The following is a 14,530-nucleotide window of genomic DNA, read 5'->3' on the forward strand; positions in this document are numbered from 1 at the left end:
GCGCACGGCTGCTCGGGTCGCAGGAAGCGTGCGGCCCTTGGCGTCCCGTGCAGCTCGCACCAGGTGTGCATGTCTGAGAAGCGGCCGGTGCAGCAGCGGGGCATGCATGCAGCCACGCCGACCTCCCGCGCGCTTGGGGCCGTCCTGCTTCCTCTGTTCTGTCGGCAAACCCAGAACCGTGCCGACCTCCTCGCCTCTCTCACCTCCTTCCCGACCGGGTGGGGGAAGCACGCTGGGTGTCCTGACTCAGTTGGACCGAGTCGCGGTGCACACACATGGCTGAAGCGTTTACAGGGCGGGGGCCAAACATTAACACAGGAGGGTGGTACCGGGCGCCCTGCTTCACCCCGGCTCTGCCCTCAACGCTCCTGAGCTGCAGTCTTGCCACCCTCCCTCTGAGGAGCCCCGTGCGTGAGCGCGGGACCCAGGTCTCTTGCAGAGTTCTGAGCAGCCCCCTGTGTCCATTTGCAGGCCAGGCCCCGCTCTGAAGCACCGGGATCAGCATGGGCAGCAGGAGCCCCCCCAGCCTCCTGGACCTGGCCATCCAGAGCGCGCTGCAGAGCGAGGGCTTGGCCGCCGAGGCCCTGGAGTGGCTGCCCTCGGAACTCTTCCTCCCCGTGTTCAGGGCGGCCGTTGCCGGGAGACACAGAGGGACCATAAAGGCCATGGTTGCGGAGTGGCCCTTCCCCCAGCTCCCTCTGGGGGCTCTGCTGAAGGGTGGTCAGTCTCCCCATGAAATCCTGAAGGCCGCACTTGATGGTCTTGCTGCCCTGCTTTCCCAGGGCGCCCCGCGCAGGAGATGCGATCTGAAAGTGCTGGACCTCCGGCTAAACGTCGACACGCTCTTCTGGAAAGGACGGACCGGAACCGGGTGCAGTGACCTCGTGCCCACAGTCGAGGAGCGAGAGGCCACCCAGCCCCCGGCTCGGGCCCCAAACAGGGTCGGGCTCACAGGGGTGCAGCCACATCCGCTGTGGGTGCTCACAGATCTGTGCTTTCAGGAAAAAGTCCCGGATGAATTCCTCACGTTCCTCACTGACAGGGTCAAGCAGAGGAAGCCCCTGCCTCACCTGCGCTGCAGGAAGCTCTTGTTCATGGGTGATGTCCCCCCGCTTGCCATTCTTGGGGAGATCCTGAGCGTGCTGCAGCTGGACGCCGTCCAGGAGTTGAAAATCCAGGGCTTTTGGGGCCTGCAAGACCTCACCGTGTTATCTCCTTACCTGGCGCGCATGGTCCACCTGCACACGCTCCTTCTGTCTAAGTGCCTCCTGAACTGCCTAACCTCCCGGAAAAAATGCAGGCGCCGGGTGCAGGAGCTCTTTCCGCAACTCAGCTCCCCGTTTCACAGTCTGACGGAACTCCAGCACCTCACCTTGGACTCTGTCTCCTTCCTGAAGACCCAGCTGCACTGCCTCCTCACCTGCGTGCAGACCCCCTTGGAGACCCTCTGCCTGAGACGCTGCAGGATCCATTGCTACGACTTGGCAAACCTGGCCTCCTATCCCTGCACCAGGCACCTGAGGTCCCTAGTTCTGAGTGGCGAGCAGAAGTCGGGCTTCTGCTACGGGTTCCTCCCTGCTCTGCTCCATCGCGTCTCGGCCACCCTGGAGTCCCTGGACCTGGCTAACTATGGCTTAACGGACGCCTCGCTCTTCCCCGTGCTGCCTGCTCTGTACGCCTGCTCTCGGCTGAGCCGCTTGATGCTCTGTGGAAACCCGCTCTCCATGGGTGTTCTGGAACATCTGCTGCCTCACTGCATCGCAGGCTGCAGGCTTTCCTTCGTGCACCTGCCCGTCCCGCTCGATTGCTTTGTGAGTCACCGTCAGACGCTGGACCGGGAATTCCTGGAAGAGGTTATGGAGGACCTGAGGCAGATTCTTCAACCCTACCGGCTCAAAGCGATTCGGTTTATTGATAGCAATTCTTTCACCCCTTGTAATGCCATCTGCATCCTCCTGGACAACTGAGGCCACGGTCCTCCCCGTTGGCGTCTGCTCTCCCTGCTCAGGTCCCCTTCGCGAGGATGCGGCCATGCCTGCTGTTTCAGGAGGAGGCTGGAGGTCCTGGTCGGAGGATGCATCGGAAAAGAGCAGCCTGGCTGAGGTCAGCCCTTGATTGCCCACGTCCCTCTTCTGCAAGGGATGGACACGCAGACGAACCAGCAGGAAACAACACCCAGGAGCAGAGGGTGTCCCTGCACACCAAGACCCACGTGCATGCCAAGACCCACGGACACCTGCTAGGACTGCAGGCGCCCCCGGGGCTGCAGAGTGACCCCAGGACCTTCTCCCACCTCCTTCCGAGAGAGAAACCTACGGCCTGTAATCTTGCCCAAATTTCTGTACCTTCCACTTGCAATGTGAGCCAATAAACGCCAGTTGTCAACGCCATCTAGTCTTGGCGCTTATTTCTCCCACAGCAGGACTGCAAACCCGAGGATTACCCGCGTCTGTTGTCGGAATTGGCGTAGAGTCCGATCCCACCCAGGGATCCGCTTCACCGCCCCGCACAGCGACCGTGGGGCGGAGCCCAGCCTGTCACTCGGGTACCAGCTGGATTGGAGGTTGAGCAAGATAAATGGTTCTTCTGCACCGGCCTCTTCCTCTCTCCCCCTGCATTAGCTGCTCCGCGCCGAGCCGTGCATCCCGGATCCTGGTGGATCCAGCGGTGTGTTGCTTCTCCGTGGAAACCTGCTTTGCTCGGCTGCTGTTAAACCTTGACGTGTCACCTTCTTGCTGTTGCCTCCCCGCTCTCCGTGTCTGCCGCCCGGGGGCCAACTCTGCTTGCTTTGCCCAGCGGCAGGCTCCCGCACATCCCACCTGCCTGATTCCTTCACCCTGGATCAGAGTCCAGAGCGACGTGGACAATAACTGTGCCACGAAGGTGCACTGGACTCGGCCCTCTGGGCGGCTGCGTGGACCTGTGAGCCGCTGCAATATCGACCTAGGAGAGAGAGACAGAGGGAGAGACAGAGAGACACACAGAGAGAGACATATGCTTCCTGGTTTGGTTTCTGCAGGCATGCCATCACGATCGCTGGCTCCCATGCCCGTTGGCGCAGCCGCTGTGCCAATCCATCCCCCACAGGTCCTGGCTGTGTGTCGCCCCCTCCTCCACTTTCCAAACAGGATGCCATTGTCCAGGGACCGGGCTCTGCTGACAAGACGTCCGTAGCTCTGACCTTACGTCCTCCTGCACCCCCGGGCTGGCCCCTTAGCAGAGCTTGGCACTGACAGTACCCCTCTCTGGGACCGTAATTGTGACGCAGGGACCCTCTGCGGTCCTCCTCTTCCAGCGTCCGACTTTCTCAAGCACGCGATGCCGTGCGCAGGTCCATGGCTGGCACCAGGCACCCCCGAGTCTTGCTCCCCAGGAGCCCCAAGAGGCCTTGTGCAGCAGATCTGCTTAGTTCAGGGCATCGCTGAGTCCCCTGAACACTGATTGCAGAGCCCAGGAACACAAAATCCTAGACGTTTAGAACGGTGCTCTCTCCGTCGTGATGCGACCTCTCGAGCCAGAGGGGAGGACTTGTCTGCACACGGGGGGTAGGTCCGCGCGTCGTGCTGTTTTGAAGCGTGTGGGGCGAGGAGCCTGGGAGAGCGCCCGTCTCATGGCTGCGGGGCACGTGCCCGGGATTGGCGTGTCTGGGTCCTGCGGTATTTCCATTGCCAGATGTTTTAGGAATCACTTTCCACACCGTTTTCCACAGTGACTGTGTGTGCTGCTTTTATTTATTTATTTAATTTCCCACCGCCGCCGCGGTCCTACTGTGTGTGTTCAAAGTCCTCCGGCCTCTCCACACCTTCTCTGACATGGAGGTTCCCAGTTGTTTTTGAATTGGGCTGCATTTGTGAGTTTCAGGTGATATGTCATCATTGATTAGATAGATAGAAAGATGGATGGATAGATAATGTACATAGATAGACATGTAAATAGATATGTAGATACATACTTATGTAGATAGATACATACAAAGATACATAGATAGATAGATAGATAGATAGATAGATAGATACATAGATGGATACATAGATAGATAGATAGATACATAGATAGATAGATACATGGATAGATAGATACATGGATAGATAGATAGATAGATAGATAGTTACATGAATAGATACATAGTTACATGAATAGATACATAGATAGATATATAGATAGATAGATAGATAGATCGATAGATACATCGATAGATACATAGATAAATAGATAGATACATTGATAGATAGATACATAGATAGATACACACATACATACATACATACATAGATACATAGATAGATAGATAGATGCATAGATAGATAGATACATAGATAGATACATAGATAGATACATAGATTGATACATAGATAGATTGATACATAGATAGATACATAGATTGATACATAGATAGATACATAGATAGATACATAGATTGATACATAGATTGATACATAGATAGATACATAGATAGATAGATAGATAGATAGATAGATAGATAGATAGATAGATACATAGATAGATACATAGATAGATAGATAGATAGATAGATAGATAGATAGATAGATAGATAGATACATAGATAGATACATAGATAGATACATAGATAGATAGATAGATAGATAGATAGATAGATACATGGATAGATACATAGATAGATTGATACATAGATTGATACATAGATAGATAGATAGGTACATGGATAGATAGATAGATAGATAGATACATAGATAGATACATAGGTAGGGGGGGTTCTTACAGTTCTTATAAAAATCCATGCATCACTTGTATCACGCATAATTGTAACTATGTTGCCACCATCGTTTTCAAAGCTTCCTTTCCACATGACCCCTTGGCATCGGCTCCTCTTTTCTCCCTTCCTCCCCCATCCTCCAGCCTCATGGCCGTTGATGAGCCACAAATGCTTGTCCGTTTCCTGTCTCACACCGTCTGCTGTCTCTCTCCAACCACGTGTCTGCTGTTCTCGCTCCCGGGTCAGGGGTCGTAGGTCGATCATTCCAAGCTGCTGGGCTTCGGCTGCGCTGCACCGAGTGGGAAGATTGCTTTATGTTGCAATGATATTTTCACAACACCGAGTGTTCCTATCAGTGAACACAGGACTGTCTTCAGTTTGAGAAGGTCTCCTTTGAGTTTTTAACTATTCATCTTCTGCTGTTGTCTTTGTCATTGGTTTCTTTGTTTACGCTTCTTCCTAGGTGTTTCGGCTTTCGGCAAATTTATTGTTTTCTTGATGTGCGTGTCCGATCTCTCGTCGCTGGCGTCTCAGCGTCTGATTGATTCCGGTTTGTGAATCTGAACTCCGTCCCTCGATGGTTTCCGACATTCCAACTGTGGCGGCGACCTTGGGGTGTTCTCTGTGGAAAATCATGTCATCTGCCTACAGGGGAGATGCTCCGGTTCTTCCTCGTGCAATTGAACTCCCTTGATTTCTTGCTGTCTTGCGGTTTGGCTACAAGGTCCAGCAAAGGGGTGAAGGAGAGCGGTGATAAGGGGCATCCTTGGTCGGGGGGAATGTTTTCAGCTTTTGCCCCACGGAGTGTGATATTGGCCCCTGCTTTTCCGTGCGTGGCCTTTGCTGTGCCGATCAGTTTCCTGTCTCTACGCGTCTTCTTGAATGTTCTTGCAAAGGATGGGTGCTTTATTTTATTTTTTAAGCATTTAATTAGGGGCTCATAAAACTCTTATCACAATCCATTCATGCATCAATTGTGCAAAGCACATTTGTACACTCATTGCCCTCATCGTTCTCAAAGCATTTGCTCTCCACTTAAGCCCCTGCCATCAGGTCCTCATTTTTCCCCTCCCTCCCTGCTCCTCCCTCATGAGCCCTTGATAAATGATAAATTATTTCCACCTCTTAGACTGACCACCATCTCCCTTCTCCCACGGATCTGCTGTTCATGCCCCGTGAGGGGTGTGTGTGTGGTTACGTGTCTGTCACTGGAACCGGCTCCCCTTCCTCCCACTGCCCCCCACTCCCCCTCACCCTTATGGCATCGCTACCGCCTTCCTGTTCCTGGATCCCGTGTGTGCTTGGCTCTGATCTGCACCTGCGCACCTGCTGCGCTGTAGCCCGCACTGAAAGCCAGGACTGGGGCCACGACAGTGGGGTTTGCAGGAGCCTCGCGGAGCCAGAGGAAGGTCTGCGTTTCCCAGGAGCTGGGCCGCGCCCGGCTGACTCACGCCTACCTGTGACCCTTTGTGCGGAGACGTCCCATCGTTCACAGATGCGTTTTGGGGTCTCTGCTCCAACACCCCTCGTTCTCCACCACGTCGTTGTCTTTGTGGACACCTCCCGGTCGCACAGGCGGGTCTGTTTCTTCCGCGTGTTCCCGTTGCCTCTCTGCCGGATGCTGCTCGTTTAACGTCATGTCTCAGCGTCCGCAGACGCTGTGATCTCTGATAGCCAGGCACCGTCCACTCGCGTCCACACATTTGCTCGAGCTCCCGGGTTGACTTCGGGAATCCTGCAGGGAGCTGAGCCTCACGGAATGCCAGGCGGTTAGAACCAAGCCGTCTTCTATTGAGGGAGGGCTTGAGCAGCCGCCAGAAGGGCATTCACTGCCTCAGTGTGCTGCCAATAAAGCTGTTTTTATGAATCAAAATATTTATATCTGTGTGCAAACCAATGCTGACACCTCTACCCACAGCCTTGCTTCCTACGCCATTGCTCTGTTTCCTTTACCTGCCTCCTTCCCGACCTCAAACTCGCCCTGCCTCTGCCTCTTGCGCATTCCTCTCGACTGCGATGCTTCCGACACCCCAGGACGTCCACATCCACCTGTTGGTCTGAATTCCCTTGTTGAGTCCCGGTCTCTGGCGTTGTTTGCTCTCGGCTCCCTTCCCCGGCCTCCTTCTCCCCCCGAGTCCCCGCGGGGCCGTCGTTCCGGGAGCTTTCTCCTCAAGCTTGCTTCCCGGTCCTGTCTTCTATCGGGGGGCAGACCGACAATAAAGGAGACCCCCCAAAACAGAAGACGAATGATTGAGGAAGAAGCAAGAAACGCACCTGTTCCAGGTCTGTGTGCTGACCTTTGACTCTCCCCCCCGGTCCTGGGGGGACCCAGGAGCTGCCCCTCCCCGTGGGCGTCTCTCTGGGGCTCTGCAGGCGCCTGTGGCTTTGCGACCCTCCCTTCCCGGTTCTCCCGGCTGCAGGGGCTTCAGGCCTGACTAACTCCCACCGTGCGGCCCCACCATTGTCCTCAGTCCCCGGTGTTTGCTTAGGTGGTTGGGCCTTTTGTTTCTGTGATTTCCCACAAAACGATAATCATTCGAATAAACCAGGGCGCTTCATAATCAGTGGACAAGCAGACGGACCCCGGGCTCCCACTTCACTGCAGCCCCCGTCCAGCAACAGTTGGTTCTTATAACACGTCCCGGCTCAGTCGGGGACTTCATAGGACCGCTGACAGTCATGGGCGCTACACAAATTGGGGTGAAGAAGGCACATGGGACCCCGCTGTCAGCTCGAGTAGCGTGGCGTCTAAAGGCTTGGATTCCGACACGCAGCCAGATATGCAAGGTATCGACCCGGTTGACATGGAAGAAGCCCACCGGGCTGCGTCACCCGCGGATGCCAATTCCAGCACCCGACACGGAGCAGGGAGACGTATCCGCGTGTGCATCGCGAGCACCCGCCCGGGGGCACCTTCCCTTCCTGCTTGGTGTTTAACGGTGCCGTTCGGCGTTCAGATGCACACAGCACAGAAGCAACCGATGCACGCCGACCGTAACTGATGCGGTGCTTTGTCGGTGACGGGGAGCGGGGAAGGGAGAGGGAATTGGGGAGCAAAGAGAAATGCATCCCAGGAGCAGGAGAATGGACGGTGATGGTGCACATGCAACTGTCTTCAACAGCGACCGAGCTGAGGGGCCGTGGAATGTGCATGCTGCCTCGGTAAACCTGCCTGGAAATTCTGCAATAGCGTTGCATTTTGGGGAGCGTGCCGAGAACAGTCCTTCATTCGGTTCCTTGCGATCCTGTAACAAGGAAGGAGGAAACCTTGCCCTCGGGCGGCGAGCACCGGGAGGTGGGTGACCTGCATCCCTCTCCGACGGTCCCGGGAGGGGCAGTCTCCCAGGGCCGAGCCTGGGGGTGCCCGTGAGGGACAAGAACGGAGGGTGCAGCCCTCACACCTCACCAAGACCGCCTGGTTCCCAAGGACAAATCTTCCGCTGCTCCCGCGGTGATGAAGGAGCTGCCATCCCTCATGGATTTGGGGGGCATTTGCTGTCCTGCAGGAATACGTGAAGCAGGATCCCGATTGTGGATCCACCTGCGTGACCCCGACCCGATCCCCGCTAGTGGGATCCCTCCTGCGGATCACGCGTCTGTGGTTTTGCATTGTCCCGGCTCGTCCTTAACGGGTACGAGGGATGGGGGTCTCTCTTGTGCTGGAAAACCCGTCCCCCAAATGCAGCCGATTGGGTCTCGGTGGATTCCGTCGGGAAACGTCTGCCCTTGGGGTTGCCGTCCCCTCGGCGGGAGTGACACGTTCGACAGGGAGGATGGCGCTTTGCTGAAATGGGGATTTCGACATCTCTCTGGGACCGACCACCGTCCTCTGTGTGACGGGATACGAGCAGGGGGGGCTCCACAGCGTCCTGTCAACACAGGGAGGATTCCGACTCGCTCATCACCCCCCACTGACGACGCTGAGCAATTCTAGCACCGACTTCCTGCTGAAAGGGACCAGCCAGGCAGCCGTGAGGCACAGGTAACAACTGGGCATCAGCAAGCACGAGTCGGGAACCGAGCGGCAGGAAAGAGCAATCGGAAAATAGGGTCTTGTTGAAAGATCTGGTTCTGGACCAACCTGATTAGGGAGGACTAGGACCCCTTGCCTCTCCCAGATTCTCAGCAGAACTCCTCGCTCCGTTCCCAGGTCGGGAGTCAGGTCTGAAGCAGATTGATCAGCGGGAGCACCGAGAACCCGCCCAGGTCCTGGCGCTTGCCGGGCAGAGGGCGCTGGCAAAGGCGAAGGAGGTGGTGATCAGCTGTCACCGTGCAGCCGTGGCCGTGAAATTAAAGAAATGCCATGAATCCACGAGAGCCCCACATTCAGCCTTCCATCAATCGAACAAGACCGCGCCCCAAACCGATGACATAAATTAAACGCGAGTCCAGACAATGGCTCAAGCGATCTAGGGCCGTCTTCAGGGAGGCTGGTCCCCCCACATGTGTCCTTCACGCCGCACCTCCAACCTCCTTCACGGCAGCAAACGTGGTCTGATCCTCGTGAACCCCTCAAACCCTCACCAACGTAGGAAACACTGGTCTTGCAAAAACGGGCTTTTAATTCGATGCAGAGAAGTCAGGGTGGAGATCAGGTAGGAGTCACAGCCGAGGTGAGATCCTTGGGAGTGGAGTTTATCTGGGGCGTGGCTGCAGAACTCCGGCTCCAGGGATCTTCAGGGATAAAAGCAGCTGTGGGAAGGGGACACAGATTGCAGGGAAGAGAGCTCCCTGGAGAAGGGCCCTTCTGAGGACCTGCAATTCCTGCCCGGCTCCGAGACGCGGCTCCCAGACCCGGGGTGAGTGGATGGGGAGACCTGGGGCTCCTGCAAGGGGGTCGGATCCACGGATATTGCGAAGGTAGCAGGGCCGTCCCCGGACAGACGGAAGGCCTCGTCCGGTTCCCAGTGCTGCCTCCTGAGGTGGGTGGGAGTCTGCTGCCCTTTGGACAAGGGTCCTGTGCTTTCCTTCCATCGCCTGCTGATGGCCCTGCGTCCTGCATCCACCGCTTCTCTGCCAGCCTGTGCCCCACGGTGACGGGTGAGGATGGCACAGGACTGGCAGAGCTTCCATCTGCTGGGCGGAGGCCTCTGAGTCTGAAAGGACAGGACGGCTCCTGCCAATAGCAACATCTTTCAAACTTAGGTCGTTAGGGTTTTACTTCTGCAACTCAGGCGGGACCTGCCCCTGAGTGTCTGCAGGCGGAGGTCTTCTCAGCTCCTTAAAAACACCCAGGGTGTTTGCCTGGTGCGGCTTTGCACGGGGATCCCCCCACCCCACGGGGTCTCTGGAAACCCCACTTTCTTCCTGGCTCAATCCAGCACTCAGTGGCCCGGAGTCAGTGCAGATGGGGGCCGACTCGCTGTGGGATTCTGAGCCTGCAGCTGCTCATGGGAGTAGAAACCCCAACACGAACCCCTAAACTCCCGGGACCCTGGTTTTCATCCTGAACCAGGGAACAAACCCCATGCCATCCTGGGAGACCCGCGCCCATTTTCTGACACCCGACGCCCCAGGTGAACTTAGAAGGAGGAGGGAAGACGGGCGCTGAGTGTCCCTGGCTGTGCTGGAAGCGGGAGGGGCAGAGCCTTGGGAAGGACGGACACAGGAGCCAGAAACCAGGGGAGGAATGAGGAGGGTGGACTGAAGGGAGTTCCCTGACAGCCCCGGGCCGGTAAATAAGGCAGAGAGCATTCCTTTGTTCTGAGCTTGTCCCTGAGGCTCCGCAGAGTCCCCTCTGGACAGGGTGCTCCTGGTTTCCCTGCTGCACTGGAAGGAGGAACCCTAACCACACCTGCACCTGAAGGACCTGCCTGTGGCTCTGAGGACAAGGTCGGAGGAAGCTCCCTGGGTGTCGGCCCTTCCCACCTCTCTTCCCTCCCACTCGCGCTGCATGGACCCCCCTCCTCCTCACGCCCGACGGCTCAGGTCCCTCCTGGGCAGCTGGCTGCACCACTGGACTGCAATCTGTCTCCTCCAGTCGCCCACGGAAAGGTCCGGCTCAGCGCCTCCTTTCCCATTGCGTCCATTTGCCTCAACTCCGTCCCTTCCGACGGCGGGACTCAGTCTCCCACATCCCCCTCGATCACGATTCTTTCCTCTCTGGGGAAGGAGACCCTGCCTGCCTCCTGCAGGGTGTCAGGAATGGCGTCCACAGCCCGTCCAGCAGCGTTGAAAGAATCACCCCTGGTTTTGACACGGTCCTGACACGCGTGTTGGGTTTGTGTGGGGTTGGGTTTGGGGCGCTCGTGGATTCGTGCCGTTTTCTTTAGCGTCTTGGTTTTTGACGGCTGATCACGGGCTTCTCCGACATCCCTTTGATGTTTCTGCTACAAAGCCGAGCGTTTCCCGTGTGGCTGATGCCGGACAACAGGCAAAAGCCCAGACCACGAGCGGAGTCCTTGCACCTTCCAGCCTCATTCGATTCCTTGGGATCCGGAAGCAAAGCCCTGGATAACCTTGCCCACAGGCAGCGTGCATTGAGAGAGGCTTCCTTCCTCTCCCAGACAATCCAGGGAGGACAGGGCCCTGCGGCGGCAGGGCTGGAGGTGCCACAGGCAGGATCATGCCCTGATCCTGGTGCCCAGACTGTCCAGGCTGGAGGACCCGAGTTCTGTCCAACACGCCGTGTGTGTCTCGATCATGGCCTCCTTCTGGCTGCACCCGCCTCCCTCTCGTTGTGCCTACAGATCTGAATTTGAGGCCATTTTCCGTGGGCCTGACTGTGTTAGCGCCACTGAGTCCAGAAACAAATCCAGCTTCACGCACGTGTGTAAGAAAGAGTCCTGAATCAAGAAGAAATCATCTGTTGGGAAAACACCCCAGCGCAGGTCAACTCCAGGCGGTCAGTCCTATCGTTCCTGAGCCGTCTTGAGCTGCATGTGAGTCAGATCACGCGCAGTAGGTGCACAATCAGTGGATCCCATCGATCGAGTAGAACTGGAACTGTCACGGGGCTTCAGCCAGTCTCTGGGGGCCAGTCTCTTGGTTGCGCTTGTGGTTTTTAGTCAGATGCCGTCCACTCGAGCCCAACCCATAACCACCCTGCGGTGACGGAAGGCGTCCCTGCCCAGTCCTGGCCGCCCTCGGAATTGTCCCCATGCTTGTGGTCACTGCTGCAGGCCCCGGGTCACTGCAGGTCCGTACTTCCTACTGACCTTTGCTTCATTCTCCTCCCCAGCTGCTGAGGGCACTGCCCGCCCTGGGACCTGCCCGTCTTGGATTCTGCAGCCTCTGGACCAACTAGAGCCAGGAGAAGATTCCAGGTTGGATTCTACGTCCCCGGAGATCCGTGCTGGTGTCTAACACTGTGAGTGGCTAAGAGGACTGGCGTGGCCACCAAGGTGCCCTCTGCGGAGGGAAGGGGCAGCCGGGGTGGGAGTGGGGCAGATTTTGCAGCGCTGGGGCAACCAGCTTGGCTCCCCACAGGTCTGAGCAGACCCCCGTTTCCGTTCGCAGATCACTGACCCTTTGGGAGCAGATTCGGCAGGATGCCGTCCAGCCTCCTGGACCTCAGCGTCCAGAGGGTGCTGCAGGACGAGGCCGCCCTCCTGGAGGCGCTGGAGTGGCTGCCCTCCGACCTCTTCCCTCCCTTGTTCAAGGCCGCCGTGCTCCAGGGACAGAGAGAGATCGTGAAGGCCATGACTGCGTCCTGGCCCTTCTCCCGGCTGCCCTTGGGGGCTCTGTTGAAGGCTCATCGGAACCCCCTTGACGTCTTAAAGGCTGCCCTGGAGGGGCTTGGCGTCCTGCTCTCCCAGCAGGCTCAGCGCCGGAGATGCAACTTGAAAGTGCTGGACCTGAATCTGAACGACGACTTCAACGACTGGAAGGGGTGGGCTGTCACCCAGCGCCGAGCCTCTGGGGCCCCCTCGGGGCCGTCAGAGTCCACCCGGTCCAGAGGCCGCAGTCTCCGAGGGGACAGACCCGGGGCAGGGCCTCCGCACGTGCTCTTGGCCCCGGTGAAGCTGGTCAGAGATGTCTGCTGCTTCGCGGAGCAGGAGGCCCCCGACGAAGTCCTCGCCTTCCTCATTGGCCGGCTCGAGCAGGGGACGGCTCTGCCTCAGCTGTGGTGCAGGAAGCTGGCCTTCGTGGGGCTCCCCCCGGATCTGCCCATTCTTGAGGGCATCCTGACCATGGTGCAGCCGGAATCTGTGCAGGAGCTGAAGGTGGAGGGGTTTTGGGACGTGCAGGAACTCAATGTCTTTTCCCCTTTCCTGGCCCAGATGGCGCAGCTGCACACCCTCTTCCTCGCGAACTGCAGCCTGCACGCGGGGGCCTCCGGGAAGAGAGAAGACAGCAAGGTGCGCAGGCTCCTTCACCAATTCAGCTCCCAGCTGCTCAGTGTGAGCCGCCTCCGGCACCTCACCCTGCAGTCTGTCACCCTCCTCGGGGACTACCTGCACCTGCTCCTCAGGTTCCTGCAGGCCCCGCTGGAGACCCTCTGCATCAGGCATTGCATTCTTGGGAACCCTGACCTGACGTACCTGTCTTCACTTCCCTGCACCAGTCACCTCCGGTCCCTGGATTTGAGTGGTGTCCGCAGGGCTGGCTGCCACTACAAATTCCTCCCTGCTCTGCTGAGGAGAGTCTCGGCCACCCTGGAGTCCCTGGACCTGGCTGACTGTGGCCTGCACGACGCTGACCTCACGGACTTGCTGCCTGCTCTGTGCACCTGCTCCCGGCTCAGAAGCTTGATGCTCTGTGGAAACCTCGTGTCCATGGCTGTCCTGCAGCACCTGCTGGCTCTCACTCTTCCAAGGTGCACGTTTGCCTTTCTGCAGCTGCCCGTGCCCCTGCACTGCTATGTGCCCCCGCGATTCGCGCTGCACCAGGGCACCCTGGACGAAGTGATCGCCGAGCTGAGGCCGATCCTGCAGCCCTACAGGCCCCTAAGGGTCTTCTTTGACAGCAGGATTTGTTACAAAAGGTGTGATGTGATCTACGTCCACCTGAACCAGTAATGCCAGACCCTCCGCTTGGGCCTCTCAATCCCACCTTGACCTTCAGGAGGAGGCTGTTGCAGGAGGTCGCTGGAGCGATTGCTCAGAGGGGGGACATCTGACAGACGCAGCCTGACTGACGTCAACCGATATGCAGCCTTGATTCAGCCTGGGATGGACAGGCAGACAAGCCAGACGGTAGAGGCCACGCTGGCCACTGTCAAGAAACACAAGCCAGGAGCAAAGTCGATCCCTGCAAACTGAGACCCTTGCTCCGGGCACCTGCAGGAAGTGGGCAACGTGAATGCCAAGGCTCGAGGACAGTGGCTGGGACACCTCCTCCCCACGTCCTTCTCCGCCAGAAACCCACGGTCCTGCCTTCCTGCCCTGCCTTTCTGCTTCCTCCCTCTGCCCTTCCGCGACCAGGAGCACCGGCTGTTAAATCAGGAACTCCGCGTTTGCAGTGTCCAGTCCCTTCACCTACAGGCCGTCAAATGCAAACGTTTTTTTAAATATTTCTGTAACTAAGATTCGTAAATTATGAAAGAATAAAATTCTCTTTGCAAAGACGTCCATGCGTGGTCTCTATTTCTCACTGTGAGACTAGGACACGAAGCCCTCATGGCCTGGGCAGCGACTGTGCTACGTCTGTATCTGAAGGGGACCTGGACACCCCGCTTGTCTTTCCCACTCGACGCTGGGCTTTGCTTACCGTGCCCACCCGCCGGGCTTCCTGTGCTGGGCACCTCGGCTGCCCAGTGCTTCTTCCAGCTGCTGCAGGGATGCCCTTTGGGGAGGCCTTTCTGGAAGCGCCTGGTCCCACGTGGTGCTGGACAGCTGAGCAGAGTCCATGGAC

The 14,530-nt window shown here is 57.5% G+C and overlaps 2 protein-coding genes across 2 annotated transcripts; both read left to right on the plus strand.

Annotated features, from left to right (window-relative positions):
* Positions 1 to 503: 503 nt before the first annotated feature.
* LOC142434824 (melanoma antigen preferentially expressed in tumors-like) lies at positions 504 to 1,967 on the plus strand. Its single transcript, XM_075539409.1, has one exon. It carries the CDS (start codon positions 504 to 506, stop codon positions 1,965 to 1,967), a length of 1,464 nt encoding a protein of 487 aa, XP_075395524.1.
* A 10,258-nt stretch (positions 1,968 to 12,225) lies between these two features.
* LOC142434825 (melanoma antigen preferentially expressed in tumors-like) lies at positions 12,226 to 13,695 on the plus strand. Its single transcript, XM_075539410.1, has one exon. The coding sequence runs from the start codon at positions 12,226 to 12,228 to the stop codon at positions 13,693 to 13,695; it is 1,470 nt and encodes a 489-aa protein (XP_075395525.1).
* The last annotated feature ends 835 nt before the right edge of the window (positions 13,696 to 14,530 follow it).

The sequence above is a fragment of the Tenrec ecaudatus genome, chromosome X (assembly GCF_050624435.1).
Source record: "Tenrec ecaudatus isolate mTenEca1 chromosome X, mTenEca1.hap1, whole genome shotgun sequence".
NCBI classification, from domain to species: domain Eukaryota; kingdom Metazoa; phylum Chordata; class Mammalia; order Afrosoricida; family Tenrecidae; genus Tenrec; species Tenrec ecaudatus.